General features: G+C 24.2%; 1 protein-coding gene across 4 annotated transcripts in view; it reads right to left on the reverse strand.

Moving 5' to 3' along the window:
- LOC145828679 (dedicator of cytokinesis protein 9-like) overlaps positions 1–21,753 on the reverse strand; it is a 74,082-nt gene that overhangs the window by 16,973 nt on the left and 35,356 nt on the right. For all 4 annotated transcript variants that reach the window (XM_082936445.1, XM_082936458.1, XM_082936451.1 and 1 more), the window contains exons 19-25: positions 16,706–16,876; positions 15,060–15,251; positions 8,817–9,007; positions 5,859–5,958; positions 870–1,007; positions 557–653; positions 148–307 (exon numbers count right to left, since the gene is read on the reverse strand). In XM_082936445.1, coding sequence (XP_082792571.1) covers positions 148–307; positions 557–653; positions 870–1,007; positions 5,859–5,958; positions 8,817–9,007; positions 15,060–15,251; positions 16,706–16,876 — 1,049 coding nt within the window. The remainder of the gene's footprint in view (positions 1–147; positions 308–556; positions 654–869; positions 1,008–5,858; positions 5,959–8,816; positions 9,008–15,059; positions 15,252–16,705; positions 16,877–21,753) is intronic.

The raw sequence follows: 21,753 nt of genomic DNA on the forward strand, positions 1-21,753 counted from the left end.
ACAAGTGCTATAGCCAAAGAAAATATATCATTCTATAAAATCCTTACTTAAATCAAGTTGAAGAATACATCTTCAACACAACTTTTTAGTACTAATTTTAAATCGCACTAAATATACTTTTGTTAATGTTAATAATGATAAACTGACCTATCATCAAATACTTGTTTAGCAATGATATCTCTAAAAGTTTTTATGGCAATCCATCTAATATCAGAGCAGCAATGAAGAGCTGCAGATAAATGTTTTAGTAACAATCCAACTAGAAAATGCGTTTTACAAAACTGTTCGTCTAATGAGTAGCTGTAGTCTGCAATTTACATAAAGTTTTATAATGCTTCATCATACACTACTTAAATTTAATTTGAACTTCCCTTTATAGTTGCAGAAAAATTAAACTACATATTCATCTTAATAATTTTTTATATAAGTGCAACTTACATTGTATTTAAGTTTTGGCTTTTTGCAAAACATTGTAAAATTTTCAAAGTTTGTATTTAAGTTAACAAACAGTAAAAATTTTAACTACAACCGCTAAATATCATTAATTAAAACTCACCGCTTTTGTATTTGCAAGGCAAGGGAAGATTTAATTGAATAAAGTGCTCATGAGAACAAACTGATTTAATAAATGCAAACTTTAGCTCGAACAAAACCTGTTATTTAGCTCATATAAAAATATAACATAACTAATATTTTTATTTTCAAATGTTATTTTAGTTTTATTTTATTTTTTCTATAAAATAAATTCTATCTAAATATTTTAATTTAGTTTACGGCGTGACAAAACCTTTATAGTAATTAAGTAAATAATTTCCAAACTATGCTTATTTATTACTAATAAAGTAAAAACTAAACAACAATAATCTTACCCTGCCATCGTCATGTTTGAAAAACTGAAGATAAATGTTGATTAGTTTAAAAACAAATCCTCTGTCGTGGTAAGTGAATAACTGCTTAATAAAGTTTGCTAAACTCGTATTAGCTTGACTTGTTTCTGATATTTTGCTCTGTTTATAAAAAACGTTCAAGCACTTTTTTTTTACAAGGTTGTCACTCTTTAAAAAATAAATACTAGCCGAAGTAACTGAAGATATCTTAGACTAGTTTTGCTTAAAAACAGAGCGCATCCTCTGTAAAATAATGCGCAAATTTAGTAAAATTAAAAACGTCAATGCAAAACTTCCATAAAAATTTTAGCTTAAATTTAGAATGCGCCATATTAATACCCTTTAACAGAACAATATTAAGTAACTACAAACACTTAAAGCTATTTTATGTTAATAGTTAATGAAAACAACACAATTGTTAACATTGTAAACAAAATTCACTCGGTGAAATTTCCTATTAAAATTGGTGGAAATAAAAAATTCTAAAGAAAATCATGAAAAAATCTATATTTACAAAATGCAAAAAACATTAAAAATATTTATGTAAAAGCAAAACAGTACAAACACTTTAAATAAAAAAAAACATTTCAAACTGTAACTTTGTTTAAGAAATTTAAAATTAAAAACAGAACTGTGATGAGACACAATCTGGCTAGTTAAACATTTATGGAAAAGCTAGGCTAGTTTTTGAAACATTTATATCTTTTTACTTCTTTTCGTTTATTTTCAAATCATTGTGTTTTTTGATTTTACTATGATAATGTAAATTATTCAAACATATTATCGGAGTATAAAAACTTCTTATCGGAGTATAAAAGACTTAGAGTGTAGTTCTAAATTACTACACATGACATTTTGTTAATCTTTTTTAGCTAAAAACGATTTTGCAGTGAGGTAATAAATACCGAACAAACTATCATAAAATTTTGATAACGTGAAAAAGAGGTTTTGAAAACTACATTAATACTTTTTTTATAACTATATGGGCAATAACTTTTGATTAAATCTATATTTAGATTACGTGACATATAAGTCTTCATTAGCACGTATTTGATTTTTCATAGTTTTAAATGCAGTAGTTTTGTTAATCAAAAAAGATTTTTACTTTGACTAGAACTCTATTCCCATAAATTTTCCGCACCCCAAAACAAAAATACCACGCGTCACCACTGATTAAAACTAACTATTTTTTTAAACGTTAAAGTTTAGATCAAAAAAAAAAACATTGTGTATAAAATTTTATTAAATTTTTTCCTGCATAAAACTAGTATATAGAAATGTATGATCTAAAATCTTTTTAGTCGCAATGCTATCAATTTCAAAATGAAAACTAAAAGTATAAGGTTTTTCAAATGATCATTATGAGAAGTTTGAGTGTCATGGTCATTTTAAATATCAATAAGTATTATTTACCCTAAAAAATTACAAACTACTTTAAGTTAGTATAACAAATTATTCTTGAAGCTATTAATTGTATTTGTACCTAAATTTTTTAAGTAGTTTATAAAATATAAAAAAAACTGAATAATAAAACAAAAAATTTATTTTTAGACAATAAAATTTTATACAAAAAAGATACAAAGTGATAGTGACTAAAACTTAAATAGTGGCTGGAAGTATACTTTATTGAGTTAAAATGCCCATAAAATTATGACGCACGTGTATAGTTACAGTAAGTCTAAATTAAAAGAAAACTTTATACTGTATTTTTCTGTGTACCTTTAAATACACTTTATTTAAATTCAACACTTTAAAAATTCCAATGAACTTTTTTAGCTTTTTTTTTAGTATATTGGACTAAAAAGATACTAGGAATTATAAAATAGTTTGTAAAGTGAGTCAAACTGATAACCAAAAATATAACAAATATATTTCAGCTATGCATACAAAAACAGCTGTGAAAAGTTTGCTTTAAGAAAAAAGCCTACTAGCGGCATACTAAAACATTTTTTTGAATTCGTGAAATTTTATTTTAGTCATCATAAGATGCACTTTGGATAAAGGCTTTAGTGAGAAGTTTTATATTTGTTTTTTTTTAAACTTGAACATTGTAAACATCATCAATAAATTTTAATCAAAGCAGATAAATATATTTGAAAATCTACCACCAAAAAGCACAAAAACAAAAACTTTGTACACCTTAAGTGAAGTTAACCCAAATTACACTTTTTTACAAATTTATTTTATCTCTGAAAGTTCGAAAAAGATCTAATTTTTGTGTAACACTTATTACACAAACTTATGTAGTAAAGTAAATGTGGATTTAGTTTGGTCAGTAAAAATGTTATTACAAACTTATTTCGATATTTATAACAAAGCCTATTTTTAATTACTTTGTTTTGAAGTATTTATACGTCAATTAATAAATATAACTATAGGTTGAAGTTAAAACAATATAGGTTGATAAGGTAGTTTTACCTGCACATATTTTTTCTTTAAAAAAATTAATAATGTACAAAAGAGTTGTAATTTTTCAATACCAACATTTTTAACACAAACTTAAATCAGGGTTGCCAAAGATTTTTGTAAATTTCTTCCAGACTTTTAAAAAACAAGATTTTGGTCGATTTTTAGTATAAAATTAATCTTAAGGTAAACAAACTGTCTTACATAATAATAAAAAATTAAAAGATACTGCAAAACTGCTTTAAATGTTTTTAAAAAATGATAACTATATAAACTTTTATTATGTATATGATATATTTTTCGCATCTAATCTAAATTTTCTTAATTTAAATGTAACAATAGTTTAGAATTCCAAGCTTTTTAGTGATATTTGTTCAAAGTTCTAAATTCTAAAAAAAAATTGTCCAAAATTTTAGAAATTTATTAAGTTCCAGGTTTTTCAAGAATTCCAGGTTTTTGGCAACCCTGTTAAACGTAAAAAACTTAAGCATTTATAAGTTTTCATTTATCTTGAAAAAAAACATTGTATAACTAGTTAATACAATTAAATTTTTTAACATATATTACAACTTAATCATCTAAAAAAAAGCTTTACTTTTTTTTTCTTATATTTATTGATTGAAAACAGAAAATTAAGCGAAATACTCTAGAAAATAAGCGTATTTCTTATTATCTTCAAATCAAACACAACATACAAACATAAATATTTTTCGTTACTTTATCAATGAAGTTAATACATTGGCTATGAATAAAATAAAAATTGTATTTTTTTTTTGAATAAGTCCATTGTTTGCTATACAGCTGCTTTACATATCATCTATAAAACTTTTTCATAAATAAAAGATGTTGTTTGTTTTGTTAGTACATTTTATTCATTAACTTTGTCTGTACTTAAAGCAAGCTTAAACAGAAACTAAAAACTAAGACATATTTTAACAAGCTTGATTATAATCTTTTACTTAAGGCACATTTTTGTTTGAATTTTTACAAATATCCTTTTTATAAAAAAAATTAACCGTGAAAGAATTTTAAATTATATGTCGTCTGAAACTTTACTTAAGCTGTATCGTATGTCTATGAAGTATAGCTAGACAGTTTTAACTGAATATTTATGACCGAGTATTTAAATTTACTAAACGATTAATTGAGGCTAGTAAACTACACAATATAAAAATCGTCTCAATCATGATGTAATTTGACTTACTAATATTCAGCGGTTTCTTTAATTCCAAAGAGTAAGTTTAGTAACAGAGTAAAACTATTTTAGTCTTAAATGCTGCGTGGTAAAAAACAAGTTTTCACTGAAAGAACAAGAACTTTTTGTTCTTAGATACACACACATAACTTTAGGAAAACTTTTAAAACCACACTTAAACAGCAGTGCTTTTAAGGTGTAAACTTAACTAATAGTAAACATGATATATATAATTTAATGATTATAAGTTATGTAAGATCTTTCTAAAACGATCTAATTTGGCTTTTAAAATAAATCAAAATAATATTTTAATACTTAAATATGTTTCGTTATATACTAAAGACAAGTGTATTTAGTAGTATTTACAAAGTTTTAAAGAATTTTTGGTGTCTTAAATAAAATAGTTATATTTTTAGATTAAACATAGTTTTTCGAAAATTAAAGAAGAAGGATAATACATTAAGCTATATTGTATAAATGACTGAAATGATACAAATTAGCATACGTAAATTTTAAATACATTTTGTAGAAGTTATGATTTTCCTTTTTTTTTGTGTACTTTGTGTAGTGATTTTTTTTCTGATTAATATCTGAGGCAAATAAGTTACTTCAGTATTACCAATATTGAACTAACCATTTAATTACTAAATAAAACTTTAAAATATTAAATTGAATAGAAATTGACAGAATGTATAGATTTTACATTTATATTTCTTGAGCAGCAAACAACTAGTCTAAAATAATTGTCTGTAAAAGGCTACTGATAAATCGTTAAAATGTTTTGAATAAGGAACACAGCACATAAACGGTCAGTAAAATCAAAAATAACTTAGGTGAACAAAGCGATTGGCAAAAAGATAGAATGATAAGTTTAAAAGCTCATTTGGAAAATGTAAACAAAAGCGATATCTTTATAACATTTAATTTTTTAAGGCAACTAGTTTGCATAAAAAATTAACCGGAATTTTTGAGAAATATTTTCACAGCTCGCTAATATTTAAGATTTAAAATCTAAAAACAGTTAACTATGTTCTGATATATGTTAAGTTATTGAGTATATTCTAAAACATAACATGTTTAAAGCCATAAAAACTAATATGTTTTGAGAGATCATTAACTAATTTTTGTTTTTACATTCAAGAGAACTTTTGATATGAAAAGTTTATTTTAGTGTTAAAATTACTCAAATGAAAGTTATCTGCGAAATGAGAACGATAATCAATAAAAGTCACATTTAAGTGTTTATACAAACTTCAAATGATAATAACTACGAAACTTGAAAAGCATTTATTTATTATATACTTACTTATTTAAATACAATCAAGAACTTTGATTTTGAAAGAAAAAGTTTAAAAATTTAAAATTCAAACCTGCCATTTTTTTATAATTTGCTTGGTAATATTTCCAACAAGCTCCTTAATAACATGATTGAAAGAAATCGGAAATCTTGTCGACCGAGCCTCATTGCACCTAGGTTTATTTTACACTAATATAGTTATACTTTTTTTTTGTTTAATTTTAAATAAAAACTTTATGTTTTCTAAGTATAATGGAGACTATTTTTGGTGCATAAGTTTGACTAATATAGTACTTAAACTTAATAGTTCTGAACTTGTTTATATCCATAAACTTTTTTACGTTTAAAGAAGAATTTTAAATATTACAATAAGTCTGTACAATTGTTTTTGCTCTTAACAGAAAGCTATAAAGTTATTTGAATGATATTTAAAGCATAAAGTTATACTGTAATTTTTAAACATGTACTAAGACTTATCATAAAATTGCAAATTGAAAACATGCAACTAGAAATTAAACTAATGAAACAAAATGTAAAATATCATTCATATCACAACGAAGAACTTATTATATCAAATAGTTATATAACTAACAGCCATAAGAAAAAGGGGAACGGGTCAGAAAAGCACGGCGTCACTTTAGTACAGAGTGACACTTTAGCACGTAGTGAAACTTTAGCAGGCGTATAAATAGCACGGAGTGACATTTTAGCACATAATTTATTTTGCTTTTTTTTTATGCTTAAATAATATTTGTACTATAATGTTTAAAAATCTAAAAACGAACTGTGCAACATGTTAACTAAAAGTTAACAAGCTTTAAACGAGTTAAAAGTTTAAGCTTTAATTTAAACTAAAAGAAAAGTTAATTTAAAAAATTTAACAAATTATTTTACTTTATAATTTAAAATGAGAGTATTTTGATACTTTTACTTTAAAGTTTTCGAAACAAAAATATTTTTATAAAGCTAGCTATATATACAAGCTCTGAGATTCTTAAAAAAGGTTGGAATTGAATTTAATACGTTTAAACATTAAGCATAAATTTTAAACAAAACGTGAGATATATAAAGGTTAAAAACTTACTTATTTCATGTTTAAAATACATATAGCTTTGAACATCATAACACAAAAAAAAAATTAAGTTTCTATTATTTCTACATGCACGCATCTCGCAATTTTTTTTATGCTTATCTATGTGTTATAAAAATTATATATAGACTACTACAAGGGTAAATAAACCTAATTCAACATTTTTTCTACCCGTTTAGGTTTTTTTAATTTTAATGTTTTAAAACTTTAAGAAACAGCTTAATGTAAAGTGCTCCTATTAAAAACTTTATTTATAATATTTTTAAGACGATACATTCAAAAGTGTATGAACTAATTTTTACATTTATTTGTTTGTTAACTTAATAGTTATAAAATAAATAAACATTATTTAAATAAACACTTTGAAATATTTAAAATTATTCCGTGCAAAAATGCCATTCCATGCTAAAGTGACAACCCGTGCTAAAGTGATGCTGTGCTTTTCTGACACTTCCCAAATAAAAATATTAGAAATAAAGATAGTGATAAAATATAATTGATATATTAACGACTGCTTTTGCAATTATCACTAAGCTTAAACTTTTAAACCAGACTTTTAAGTAATACTTAAAACTAAAAACTAGTGCTTAAAATTATTTTTTAATACTACTAAACATAAAACAACCTAAGGAAAAACCAAAGAACAACGATCACAATAAAAATAACAGGTATTGAGAAAATGCATGTGTATACTTCAAAACTAGCAAATGTATAAAAATTATACAAACATTTTGATGAAGTAAAAAGATAATTTACTGTCGTTAAGTTTAAAGATTAATAAGTATACCTAGAAAAACAACACTTAAAATGAAGTAATGGGAAGTTTAAAAAAATGTCGTAATGTTATATACATAAAATTGAGTAGTTTTAACAAGTATTCGATTGTGCTTTAACTTTCACTAATTTAAACTCCAAACTTTTATAAAGCTTAGTTTACTTTTTTTGTTTTTGATTAAACTAAATTTTATAAAAGTTGAATTTAAAAATTATTAAAATTTACACACATATATAAATTTATATCAAATTTACACGTGAGTAGACAGGAGAGATTTGGTTTGAACTGTTTGTTTTAATACTCACATTGTTTAATGTAATTTAATCTTGGTTAATTTCGCGTAGTTGCATAATTTAATTATATAGTTTCACTTCCTATAATAATCCTTACCAGTTTTTAAAATTGATTTTTTTACTACATATGCCTTTATATTTGTGTTGCAAGTTAAACAAAAACTAATATTTTTTAAGATGTTTTTAAAACAACAGAAGTCAAAAAAGACGTAAACTTGTACAAGTAATAAAGTGTACTAATGGTGCTACCCCAAAATCAAACACATTACCGACAAAATGCTTTATATAACTTAAGTATTCGAACAATAAAATAAAGAAAAATTTAAGAATTACAAATAGTGTTTACTTAAAACATTTTGATTGTAAATTTTCTTTTCTAAACCGATTATTTTTTAATTGTTTAAGTTAGCACTTATTTCTTTGGAAATATTTTAGCCAATCTTATATATTTCTATCAAAATTCGACTTCAATAAGACAAAAGTGTATTCAAAAAATACCAAAGTTAAAAAAATTTGTTAAACATAAAAAACGAGTTTATAAAAAAAGCTGCATTTATTGTTTATCATAGGCTGCGTTTTATACATTTATACAAATATAGAACGCTGTAAAACAGTAGTTAAAAGACTAAATTTTCTAAAAATTCTATAACACAGTTGAGAAATAACTAAATTTTATATATTTTCAAAAAACTACAAAAGTTTTTAAACACCTAAAATAGTTTCTACATTTCAATTTACTGTTTAAATAAATTTACATTGTATCCACAGATTTGTTTGAAAGCTTAAGAAGCTTTAAAATACTTGAAAATAAAATTATTTTAATATACTTTTTAATTAAAAGTTCTTTTAAATTAGTAGTAATATAAAACGAACTTGTTTGTGAATTTCAAATGCTGAGCGATGCTTTTTAAGATAATATTAAAAAAGTACTGCGAATGAAGCAACAGAAGATTTTTAGTGTGTTGGTCGTTGTTGTCGGTCAATATATAAGACATACAGGAAACTAGTTCTTCATGAACCGTTTTTTCACCATTTAATCCCCATTGCAATGTTACGAAATCTTCCTATTACGTAAAATACATGTAAAGTTATTTGATTTTCTGTGTTAAGAATGTAGAAGAGTTCAAGAGTTTATATTTGCAAAAATAAAAATAGTACTAATATAACAGCTCTGAGATAAACTTAGTTTTTAAAGTATACAGAAATTCTATAAAAACATTAGTTCGTACGAATTTTTTACAGTCAGTTAAATGTTATAACTTTAAATAACAAAAAGCTTTAAAATTTACAAAACTTTGTGAACTAAATACCATTTTAGATTACATGTTATATGATGATTTAAAATAAAAATCATTAGTTCATATATCTTTAAATGTATATTTATCTTTAATTTTTTAAAATTAAACCAAACTATAGAAAACTACAAAAAAAAAAATATATATACATAGACAGACCCTTATGCCATTGTAATGCATCCCTGATATTAAGTCTGGAATATCAAAATGAAACTGTACGGCCAGTCATAATCAGCAAATTGCTAATTGCAAATCACTTAAAATTATGTATAAAACTGCATTGTCATGATGCAACTAAAGAAAAAGAAAAACTAATTTATTTCTTTTGTGACTGGCTTGCAGTTACTTCAGTGATGTTAGTCTACAAATCCTGTATTTGGGTTTTGAGTAAAAAAAACTCAGTTTACTTATAGCTAGTTTGACTTGAGCTTGTTGCTTGTTGGAACTAAAGTTCTGTATTTGGATTTGAGTGGAGAAATCAGTTCACTTATAGCTAGTTTGATTTGAATTTCTTGCTTGTTGTAACATAAATTCTGTATTTGGCTTTGAGTAAGTGAAATCAGTTCACTTATAGCTCATTTGATTTGAACTTGTTGGAACACAAGTCCTGTATTAGGATTTAAAGAGTTATATTGGAACTCAGCAGTTAGTTTTCAGTTCAAAATAAAATAGCATTTTTAACTGCTAATTTCTACAATTCAATTAGGCTGAATTTAAACTATTCACTGCTAAGTTTTTATATTTGACTAATTTGCTGACTTATACAATCCAATTAGGGCTGACACTTAATTTAACTATTTACTGCTAAGTTTTTATATTCGACTAATTTGCTAGTTTTATAGACTTATATTTATTTTAATGTTTAATAAATTCATTTATTAATTGACTCAAAAGTATACCTAAAATGGACCCTAATTATTAACCTCCCTCTAGTCTAAATGTAAAGAACCTATCCTCTAGAAAACCTTCCCCACGGTTTAGCATGGCCACTTATGTGGCCACTACTCCGGGGCACTCCCCCGTATATTACACCGTTAACTTTTTTATTTTTTGGTAGCTAAAATTAATTACAGCAATAAACTAGCAAACTTTGACAATTAAAAAAAAAGATAAATGCGTTTAGTCCTAACTTAATATAAGCATACAGTGCAATTATTTTTTATTAACGCCACGATTATTGAAAAATAATGATGACGTTATACGGTTTATTTCTCTATGATCAGCTTTTCCTAGCTTACTTTAGATAAGGGTTTCAAAAAGCGAGTAATAATCTGTGTGCATTTAAATGAAGGATAGGCAAACTAGAGATAGGATTCAGCTAGTCATACATAAGTCTTCGACCGACAATTTTTTTAAGCTAAGATACTTGCACTTCAAAAAATATCTTTACAATTTTTTAGGTATATATTTACTTGATTATGAGTAAAAATTATTACTAATTTCATGCTTATTTTCTTATAGTTTCTACGTACCATAAGTACATACAGCGGCAAGTGAAATATTTTGTAAATGAAAACTGAGCTGTTACTTATAAAAGACTACGGACCTCTGTTTTAAATGAAACAAAAGTTTTTGCAAAACACTTGTAAATCGATAACTACTATACACAACTTTAGTGTTTGAAAAGATTAATAAAGCAATGAAATCTTTCAAAAAGCTTACCTAATATAATTCAGTAATGTATTTAAATTAGTGTAGTTATTAGACGAAGTTAGGACATTTAAGTATATACTAGTATTTTGAAATTTATAAGTACATACATCAACACATCACGATCGTTGATATAGCAATAATTTCCCGACGCTAGAAATAATTTTGTTCAAATAATTTGGAAAATAATGATGAAATTATTTGACGTCGTCATGTTAACAACTAAAAATATGTAAAAAATGTTGCACAGATATCAAACTTTTGTGTTGGTGCTCGCAGCACAAAATAACAAAAATGAATCGAGTCGCTTATAATAAAAATGGAGGTTGCAAAAACAGAAGCATTAATTTTCGAGCAGAAAATAGACAAATAAGGAGAAAAACAAACACCGAAAAAAGATGTACCTACTTTAAAGTTAGTTATTCTGCTTTTATGTCAATATGTAGTATAAACAAGCATTTATCAATATTATAGTGGACTACAATGAAAATCTTTAAATTGAACAATAACCTCAATAAAGATTTGCAATATCGGTGAAAGTTATTAAGAAGCTTTTATTTTCAGTTTTAAGAAAAGACTTCACGAAATACAATAAATAAAGCTACTAGTTTTGTTAAAAAGTTCATTGTAATTTTAAAATAGTTTCGTTAAGTACCATATAAACTGGTTTTATTGGTACAATTAAATAAAACTTTAATACATCCGAACAAAACTCAACAGGGTTCAGTTTGCAAACAACAAAATCATAAAAACGAAACAAAAAGTCTATTGAAGGCTATGAAACCAAGTGGAGGGTGCTTGCAAAGTGGACCGAGGGGAAAGTCAAGGGAAAGAAGAAAAGATGAGAAGAAAAGGAACGAACAGCGCAAAGAAGAAAGGAAACGGGAAAGAAAAAGACAAATTGCTAACAAGGGACGGGATAATTTAAGAGAAAAACTTCAGTTTAACGTCAAGGTATTAATAATTTTTCATCAAATTTTATTCTGACTTTATCTGTTTATAATTAACCAAACACAGTAAATCTTTGTACAAAGCTCTGAAAATATTTACAATTTAAAAGCATTAATGAAAAAAAAAATATTATAAATATTAACTTAAATTGGAAACAAAATGGCTTTACAGTTTAAATAAAGATTTAAAAAAATCGTTTAGAAAATTATTCACACATTAACTAGATAATATACAATTTTACATTAATCAAAGCTAAGTTTAGGTATAATCTTAAGTTAGTATTTATTAGATGGTAAGTATTTTTTACAGATTAAAATAAATAAAGATAAGAGATGACCAGATGTCTGGTTTCTTAATGTTTTTTTCTGTTGGATTTTAGATTTTAAACATAAAAACTAATAAAATATATTACCCTTGCAAAAACGTGCATAGAAAACCCTTTTATTTATTTAAAAAGTTTCAGAGTTATGAAAAAAAATTTTTAAATAAATTTAGTTTCAGTTAATACTGTCCTTTTTTAGGTCCCAATATAAAGTGAACAAGAAACTAAGGATTAAAACTAAATAACAGTTCTCAAAAAAATAAGTTTTTATCACTACTTAGATATAGTTGAAAAAAAATCGCTTTCAACTTTATTTACTAGAATCTTAGGCTTTTATAAATTTTTAAGTTTTATACAATAATTAAGTGCAAAACTGGTCAAAAAAATCAAAATTAAATTCTTAGTCACTTTTACTAGTATTAAACCTACCTTGTGAGGTTTACAAACATTTATAATTTTTTTCTTGTTATTTCCGAGGTTGTAAATATAATAAATAAATAACTAAAAATTCAACTAACACCTTACTGGCATATATTTTCCTTAAACAAATCAATAAAATTATGTAAATTGATGTATCAAAAGTATTTTTGCTTCCTTCTTTTTATAACACCCCAACATTTTTTTTTGGAAATTTAGTTGAATTTATAATTCTTAAACTTATAACCTATGCACAATTTACTTAATATTTTAAAACAAAGTTTATTGAGGTTAAAAATCAATAAACCGATTAGTCATCTAATATATCATCATTTTTAATTATTAGCTAGAAATTAATAACAGTAAGAAACCAGTAACAAAACTTTGTTAGTAGTGTAAATTAGAATAAGTTCTTTAAAAAACAACTATTTTTGTACATAATTTTTTCATAAGAATGATGTCATTACAAGTTTTGTGAAACTAACGTGCAAATGACAACAGCATGCGAAAATTATGTATTTTTGTGTTAGATATAATTATTTTTAATTTCAAGTAAAAACTTAATTTAAACGTTATAGATTCAAAATTGACTTTAAAACCAATAGTATAATATTTTACTGTAAGTTACTTAACTAAGCTATAAATTAATGACAATATACTAACAACTATGTAATAAAATTACAGTTCGTGCTATAAAACATTGTTAAAAATAGTTATAAAAACAATTAAACTCAAAATTTCAAAAGTATGCTAAGTTTGTTTTAACTTTTAAATTATGTATGTTGATCTTCACAGACTGCATAGCTGTTCATATTTAAGGGGGCATTGGTTTAATTATCTTTGATATATAACCGAAGTATTCACTCATAAATCAAACGTTTTGATTTTCGACAGTCTTTGCTTGTTTTGATTTAATTATTTATTAAGTTATCTGTGACAACGTATGGTAGCTTAATTGTAAAAAACGATAAACCGTTTGTAGATTAACGAATGTAGAGTTTTTCGGTTGCGACTGACTAAATGGCAAGTTTCAATAAAACAAATCCCGAATCTCAGTCTACCGTAAGCTTGTGGTCTTATAATCAAAGTGGTATGATCAAAACTTTGTATTCAAAATTTATTATTTTACAGTTTTCTTAATTTCTTATCTACTGAGTTCAGTAATCCGCCCTTTTTGATAAGATCCAGATCGGGAACATTTTCATCTGTTATATGAAAATTTTCACCCTTGATTTTTACAGTCATGAAAAGCAATATTTAAGGATAAATATTTTTTGATCAATCTATAAAACTTCCAATTTATAACGTAATATTATCATTAAGATTAAATACGTTAAATGTAAATATTTTTTTATTGTTGACGCATAATTTTAAAGTTTTTTTGTTAGCAAATGAGCAAGACTAAAAAAAGACAACAGTCATGCAGGGAAGAAAGAAAAGGTAGAGTAAGAGGCAAGCGATCAAGAAGAAGTTGTAGCAGAGGAAGAAGTGGAACAAGCATGACTAGGACCAAAAATGAAGCAAGTAGAGAAAGGCAAATAATACCTATGGATATTGACTAGGATAAATTTAACTAAATAAAGTCAACAAATTGTGGAAAAAGAAAACGTGTTTGTTTCAAGAATAATTTTAGCAAAACTTACATTTAAATCAATTTAAAAACATATCTTATATTTTCAATTTTGATTGACCGCTTAAAACAATTTTAACACATAAAAAAAGCTTTTTTTTTTTGGTTTTGAGATATCAGTAAGTAGGTTTTAATTAGAATAAAAAACAGAATAGAAACTTGAAATTAATTATTCTTTCATTTCATATAATATATTTTCTTCTCAAAGATTATTTTGATATTTAAACTAAAAATTGAAATTATAAAGTGTACGTCGTGAAAGAGTTTTTTTTTATTTAATATGTTTTTATAACTTACATAAAACTTCAATACAACAAGCCGCATCAATTTTAGTATTTCGAATTAGTTTCTGTACATTAATGTAGACTTCACATTTTTATTTAAAATTTTTAATGCAAAAAGTATTCAAGTTGTATATCACATTGGCTTTTTTATAGAAAGTTGTATAGTAATTTTTGTCTTGGATGTTATATTTCAAAATAGTTTTAATGGTAAATTTAAATAATAAGTAAAAATTTTGTTGTTTTATTTAAACTTGGTTTAGAATGTTATGTATTTTGTTAATAAAGTAGAGCGTCATTTATGTCATAATTTAGTAATCTATTATTTGAGTTTAAAATTACTCTTCAATAATAAAATTGAAATCTAAGAGTAAAAATAATATCATGTCTATCATCAAATATAAAGTATAAGTACCAAAATTGGATTCTAAATAAGTAATAAACACAGTCTGATGAAAACTTAATGTTTTAGGTGCAAAAAATATGTAAGCTGTGGTTTTTGTTTATACCATAAGTACAAAATATAATTATTAAGTATTTGAATTTCTAAATCATTTTCTAAAAACCAACTTTTATATATGTCTTTAAAAGACTTGAATGGTTGCAATGATTACATTGTGATGTAATTATAACGAGAACGTGCATACATAACTTTTGAGCGTCAGTAGAAAAGTTGTCCTTGACAATTAGCAACCTAAGTAATTGGTTGATTATGATGGGTAAAAATCTCATCATTTCAGTTTCTTTTAGTGCAAGTAATCCCTAAAAATTAAATAAAGTAATTAAATTATAAATATGATGTTAACTTACTTTCTTCAAAAATAAAATTGATCAGAAATTTTACTAAGTAAAATTAAAACTACGATGAATGAGCATAAAAGAGCGCTAAGTACGTGACAGTTTGTAAATCAATTTTCAATTAAAAACTTCTGAACATGTAATGGATAATAGACAATATTTTTTGGGATAAAATATTTAAACATAGTTTTTCATTTTATTTTTCATTGTTAAAGGTTTTTTGTAAATTTCTTCAAAGAATTTCAGAAATTCTTCGAGATTTAAAAAAAATTATTTGCCCAATTTTAGTATAAATTAAAATTAAATTTAAAAAAATTATTTAAATAGTATAACAACATTGAAAAGATACTGTAAAGCTACTTTGAATGTAATTTTTAATGGAAAAATAATAATGATACGAAATATCGTTATCTTTATGATAATTTTTGTATCTAATCAAAATTTCGATATTTTACATGTAAAAACAGATAAAAGTTTCGGGTTTTTCTAAATTTTTTGGTGATTTTTGTTCGAAATTCAAAATTTTTTTTTTCAAATTTCTCTAATTCCAGGTTTTCTAAATTTCTTCTAGGTTTTTGAAAGTACACTTTTTTTTGGTCTATTTTCACTTTAAAGTTAAGTTTAAGGTTAAAAACTTCGTTGAACAGTATAACAACATTGAAAAGATACTGTAAAGCTACTTTAAATGTTATATTAACCAAAAAAAATTTTGATGATGCAAATTTTGTTCAAAATTCAAGTTTTTTTTTTCGAAATTTCTCAAATTCATGTTTTTTCCAGGACTCCAGGATTTTGGCAACCCTGCAGGTACAAATAAGTAGTTTATAAAAACATTCTTTAAAAAATCGACAAATTGGTTTTTTTTATTATGTTTAATAAAAGTATTTTGAAAACATAGAACCATTTGACTGTTTTCTGAAATAATCTTTAAAAGATATAATAATATATAATATATACTATAATATAAAATAGATATAATAGATATAATATAGATATAATATAATATGTTTTGGTTTTAAGAAACTATAGATATATTTATAGATATAAGATATAAGTATACAAATTTTTCTAGCCACAAATAAACAAATATTTACTTTGATACACTTAACGACATAAATTGTTTAAAGTTTAATAGCCGAAAACAATTCTTAGGTTTTTTTTAAGTATAAAAATAAAAGGTTCAAGTTTTAAACGTAAAAAAGACTTACTAAATAACTTTATATTTGAAAAAACTAATCTAAATTTGTATAATTGCGGTGAAGTAAATCTAGTATTTCTATAAATATTAACTTACACGGTTTTTGCAATACTCAAAAGCTTTTTTAGTAAAAGTAAAGAGGAAAAGCTTTGCAGCTTAATATTAAACATAGGCACTTTATAAATAAAAATCAAGTATTTTTTTATATTTAACATCTTACCTTGACATGTCTTGTAACATCAGACTGTGATATAGATCCAGAGTGAAACCTGTCACAAGCATGGAAAAAGTTGTGTAGATGATGATGTGATGTATATATAGAGGAAACTAGTTGCAAGTTCAAGTGAAACACTTCCTTGCCTCCATCTACCCATCTTGCTTCATTACTGTTCTGTTAAAAAAGAAATTTCATACAAAAAAAAATTTCCATCTAGTATTAATATTTAAAAATATTATTTTGTAACTAAGTATTTATTTTTTCGTAAAAGTTTTGAATCGTTGAACCTTGTATTATTATTTAACTTCAAAGTATTAAAAAACACTCTTCACTAAAATTCTAATAACCTGTATAATAATATTGCTTTTTAGTAGTTTACAATATTACTGTTAGTAGTAATTCAACTTGAACAACCATAATTTTTTAGAGATATATATTCAACAAAAAGTTTTGGTAAATAAAACACTTAAAAAAAACATGCTTTCGTAGTAGTTATTGTTTTGTAGAGAATAAGAACAAGTTTGACAGATTTATCGATTAAGTACTTCCTACTTTGGCAATTTTAACACGCTACCCATACGACTATATCATGAAAGAATGCAGTTTCAAAAAGCACTTTAAGTTCCAAATAAAATACGAGTAGAAAAATTTGTTTAAAACATAAAAACTTTTTTTTATCAACTGCTAAAAAAATTACTCAGTTTAGAATATAAAATTTATCTATAATTATACACGCGTAAATTGAAATTATCGAAAAAATTTTTATCATTTCTAAACATTAGGCAAACAAATATTCTTTTTTTTCTTTTGTTTTAGAAATGACACTTTTAAGAAGCAAAATATTCTTACACAACATCATCTCTTTCTAATAAATATTTTTACTTTTTTTATAACAAACGAAAAGTTTAAAAAGTCTTTCTAGCAACGACAGTACGTTTAAAGTTAATAATTTACTAAAATAAAACTAAATAAGAAAACTTTTGTTATAAAAACTAATTTTAATAACTATAGTTTTAATCAAATCAAAATATGTTGATAAAATCAGTACTCAATACTTGACATTGTGCGGCAGAATTTACAACTTACCTACCAGTCTCTCTCAACTTAATTATAATGCCAAAAGAAAAGTAGCAATAAAATAATTGCAACTAGCTAAAGTTATTTAATTCTATTTTTATTTTATTTTATCAAAAAAATATGTACATATATAAAAATAAATAATAGCACATTCAAAATATTTTTTAAATTTTTAGTTGATCTTAAAAATTTGTTAAATGACAAAAAAAAACTAATAACTATGTCTAGAAATATGATTTTGTTTTGATACACTAATAAACTGTACATAATATTAATATACTAGGTTTAATTACAATATTTACTACTAGTAAGTCGACACTAAGAAAACCATTTTATTTCGATCTACTTAATTTAATATTTATAGACAGATCACAAAGCTAATCTGTAACAAATAAAATACGAATTTAGGAAAAGTTAATTTTTTGTTAAGTGTTTTACTTAACTATTATATCAGCTATTACTCGTATCTAAATTTTGGACATTAAAATAAATAATATAGTTTAGACTTTCTTACTAGTAAATGTCTAATTGAAACAAGTAAAGGATACAATCGTATATACTAATAGTATATCCCTAAAAAAATATATATAAAAAATAATTCAAATTTTTGTGCTTTTTAAGTATGATGTTTTTATTATACAGTGCATAAAATTAAAACATTTATTCAGTTTTTGTAAAAAAAATCTATAGCTTCTAATTTATGTCACCGTAACAAAAACTAAAATTCAAAACATTTAGATAATATTTTTATCAGTTTTTTTAAATTGAAAGTGTGTTGCTATAATAGCAAAATAACTTTGAAGGAAAGTAGTTAAATTTATATTTTTTTACTAGTGTAGTAAAAAAGTTAAAGATATTATAACCTAGTTTTACTTAAGTTATACAGACGAAAAAAAACATGCAAATATTTTATAAAATTTTAAACAAGCAACTAAAGAAGAAAGTATTAACTTAAACATATAATAAACTTTAAAATTGCATTATATTTAAAAGCATGATAAGCAACTAAAATGTCAAAGTTTGTAAATGATATTTTTGTATTATTTGTTTGTTATTAAACTAGCTTTTCGCAGCTATTTCTATATAAATAACCTTTTTTAATTTCTTTGAACTTCACTACTTGTTATTTAAAAAACAAAAGATCTATGAAAATCTAATTCACATAAACGACATATTAAAAATAAGTATAAACGTTTTAAATGATTTTTACTACGCTGCATAACAGTGTTAATACACATTAATAAGTTTTAAAAATTCTAATAACCTTACATTAATAGGAAAAGTATAATGAAACGTTTTGTAAATACATTTTAGTTTTGTTAGTCTTGAAAACAACAGCATTTAAACCATTATGTAACTACACTAAAAACAAAACATACAACTTTACATATGCATTTATAACATTGCAATATTAAAATTGTTGCTAATCACAACAGCACGTAAATATAAATAATTTTAAAATATTTCAAGAAATAAAAATTTTAGTAAATTCACAAACTTTTAATCTTAAGTATAGAATTACTATATACACTCTATCGCAGTATATATAGAAGCATAAAATAGTTAAACTAATTTTAAAATCAATTGGGAAATATTAGCAAGAATGAAAAATAAATACAGTTTGAAAATGGGTGTAAATTATGTAACGCGGAAAAATTGAAATATATTTTGGTTTTAACAAAATGACCAGTGAACTAGTTTTAATTTTTGTGCTAGTTATAGTGCAGATTCTCAGTCATTTTATATAACAATATGATAAAACATTAGTTAAATTGCACATGAAATCAAGCAAAAAACTATAAGCATATATGTTTATTCATTTCAAAATTTTACTAAAGACCATCCATGTTGTAAAGTTTTCAATAGGAAGACATTAAAAGTGTCCCATTTTGTATGCCAAACATGAAGCAATTAATAATAGAACACAATCGTAAACTATAAAACATGCAAGAGAAAATAAGCAAAAGTGTGGCTGCAAAAAAAAAAAACAAGAATGTCCGGTCAATGGCAAATTTCTAACATAATGTTTAATTTAGATCAAAAATATGAAAATGACACCAAGTCTTATGTTGGCTCAACACGATTACCATTCAAATATTGCTACACAAAGCATAAGTACAGTTTTAAACATAAAAAAACAAGGCAATGCTAAAACTCTATCGCAGTATATATAGAAGCTTGATAACAATAAAACTAACTTTAAAATTAATTGGGAAATATCAGCAAGAATGAAAATACATTTTAAAAAATGAGTGTAAATTATGTTACGCGGAAAAGTTGAAATTTTAAATGTTGAAAATTCGGAATTTAAAAAAATAAAATGAAATTAACTACTAAGTTATTGTTTGCATTACCGAAAATTATTTATTTAAAAACTGTGTTGATAATGTTGTAAAAAATGTAATAGTTATGCTATTATTACGTAATATCTAACTTTATAGCACTTATAATATTGTTTCCATTCAGTAAAATACCTTGCTGAATGAAGCGTTTAGAGCGCCAAAACAGCTGTCCAAGGCAAAAGTTTATTCTGTTATATTAAACATATATTTAATAAATGTATAATTTTAGTACACTAAAAGTTGTTTGAAACAAATCAATTAAAGAACTGAGTATAAAATATTTTTATATAAGGATATAGGAAAAATTAATTTTCTTTTTCAATTAAAATAAATTCATTATAAAACTTTTTCTATTCAAGCAATTTTTGAGGCGTTTTTAAACAACACTATGTCCTAAGCTAGTTACTTTCAAAAGGGATATATACTAAAACTAAAAAAGGTTTATAGGTACAAGAGTTAAGATTGAAAAAAGCTCGAGAAACCCAAGAGAAAAAATTCTTGCCGGTTAAAATGAGAGAAAATTTAAAGAAGCTTTAAAATGGTTTTAACATAAAGTATATGTAGAAAGTAAACTCAGTAGTAATTAGACTAAATGCAGATTCAGACAGATTTTAGAGGAAAAGTATATGTAAAAAACAAGATTTATATTATTGAAAAAAAGCTAATACGTGCCATTAAATAAGTCACAGGTTTAAAAACTATTGCTTTAGCAAACTATTCTTTTAAATACAGTAAAACAATTAATACATTTTATTGACAGTCATTAAACAGTAGCTAAAAAATTAAAATTCTAATTAAAGTTTTGAAAAAGTTAATTGAGGTTTTATCAAGATTGCAACACTATTTTTAAAGCTATATAATATTTTTTAGTTCAATCGCTTTAAACATAGTAATAAAAATCTACGACTAAAGACTATACATTATTAAGACTAAAATACTACGATTAAACAAATCGTACTTTCGTTACAAACTGTTTAAAAAAAAATTATAAATTCTAGCAGCTAATATAGTAGTTATAAAAGTTTCTGTTAGAAATAATTCTTTTAATAAAGAGATTAGACAAGTCAAGTTTAAAACCTAGTCTTAAAGTCTTTTTAGTCTACTTTTAATAAAAAACAACTAAATTATAACTTTTCTATCAGTAAGTGTTACAGGTAATCATTTAAATACACAAATTTAACTTTTTAAGCTTATTATGTAGAAAAAGAATCAAAAAATAAAAATATTCTCTTGCTAACACGAAGTAATCTTTTTCCAACGAATATTTATAGAACATATTGCATACCAGGCAGGCATTTGGCACAGGTGAAATTAATTTAATTGATATTTATTACTTCCTAAGGAGGATAAAAACAAAACTATTGTTTTCTTTTTTCATATAACGAATTTTGTTGTTGGTAAACTTTTTTTTATATTTACCGGTTTTGAGTCTATTTTGAGATTAAATTGATTATTTGTATATTTAGCAAGCTATAAAAAACCAAGATTTTCTGTTTAGTACCACTCATTCTCACCAATACAATCTAAGTCTAACTATTAAACATGATAAGAATACTTGAGAAATAGCAGCTTTCAGATTAATAAAATGTAATGTTTATGTGTTAAAACTACATGCTTATACATAAATATGGT

This window comes from Thalia democratica, chromosome 1 (genome assembly GCF_965202585.1).
Source record: "Thalia democratica chromosome 1, ktThaDemo2.hap1.1, whole genome shotgun sequence".
Classification (NCBI taxonomy): Eukaryota; Metazoa; Chordata; class Thaliacea; order Salpida; family Salpidae; genus Thalia; species Thalia democratica.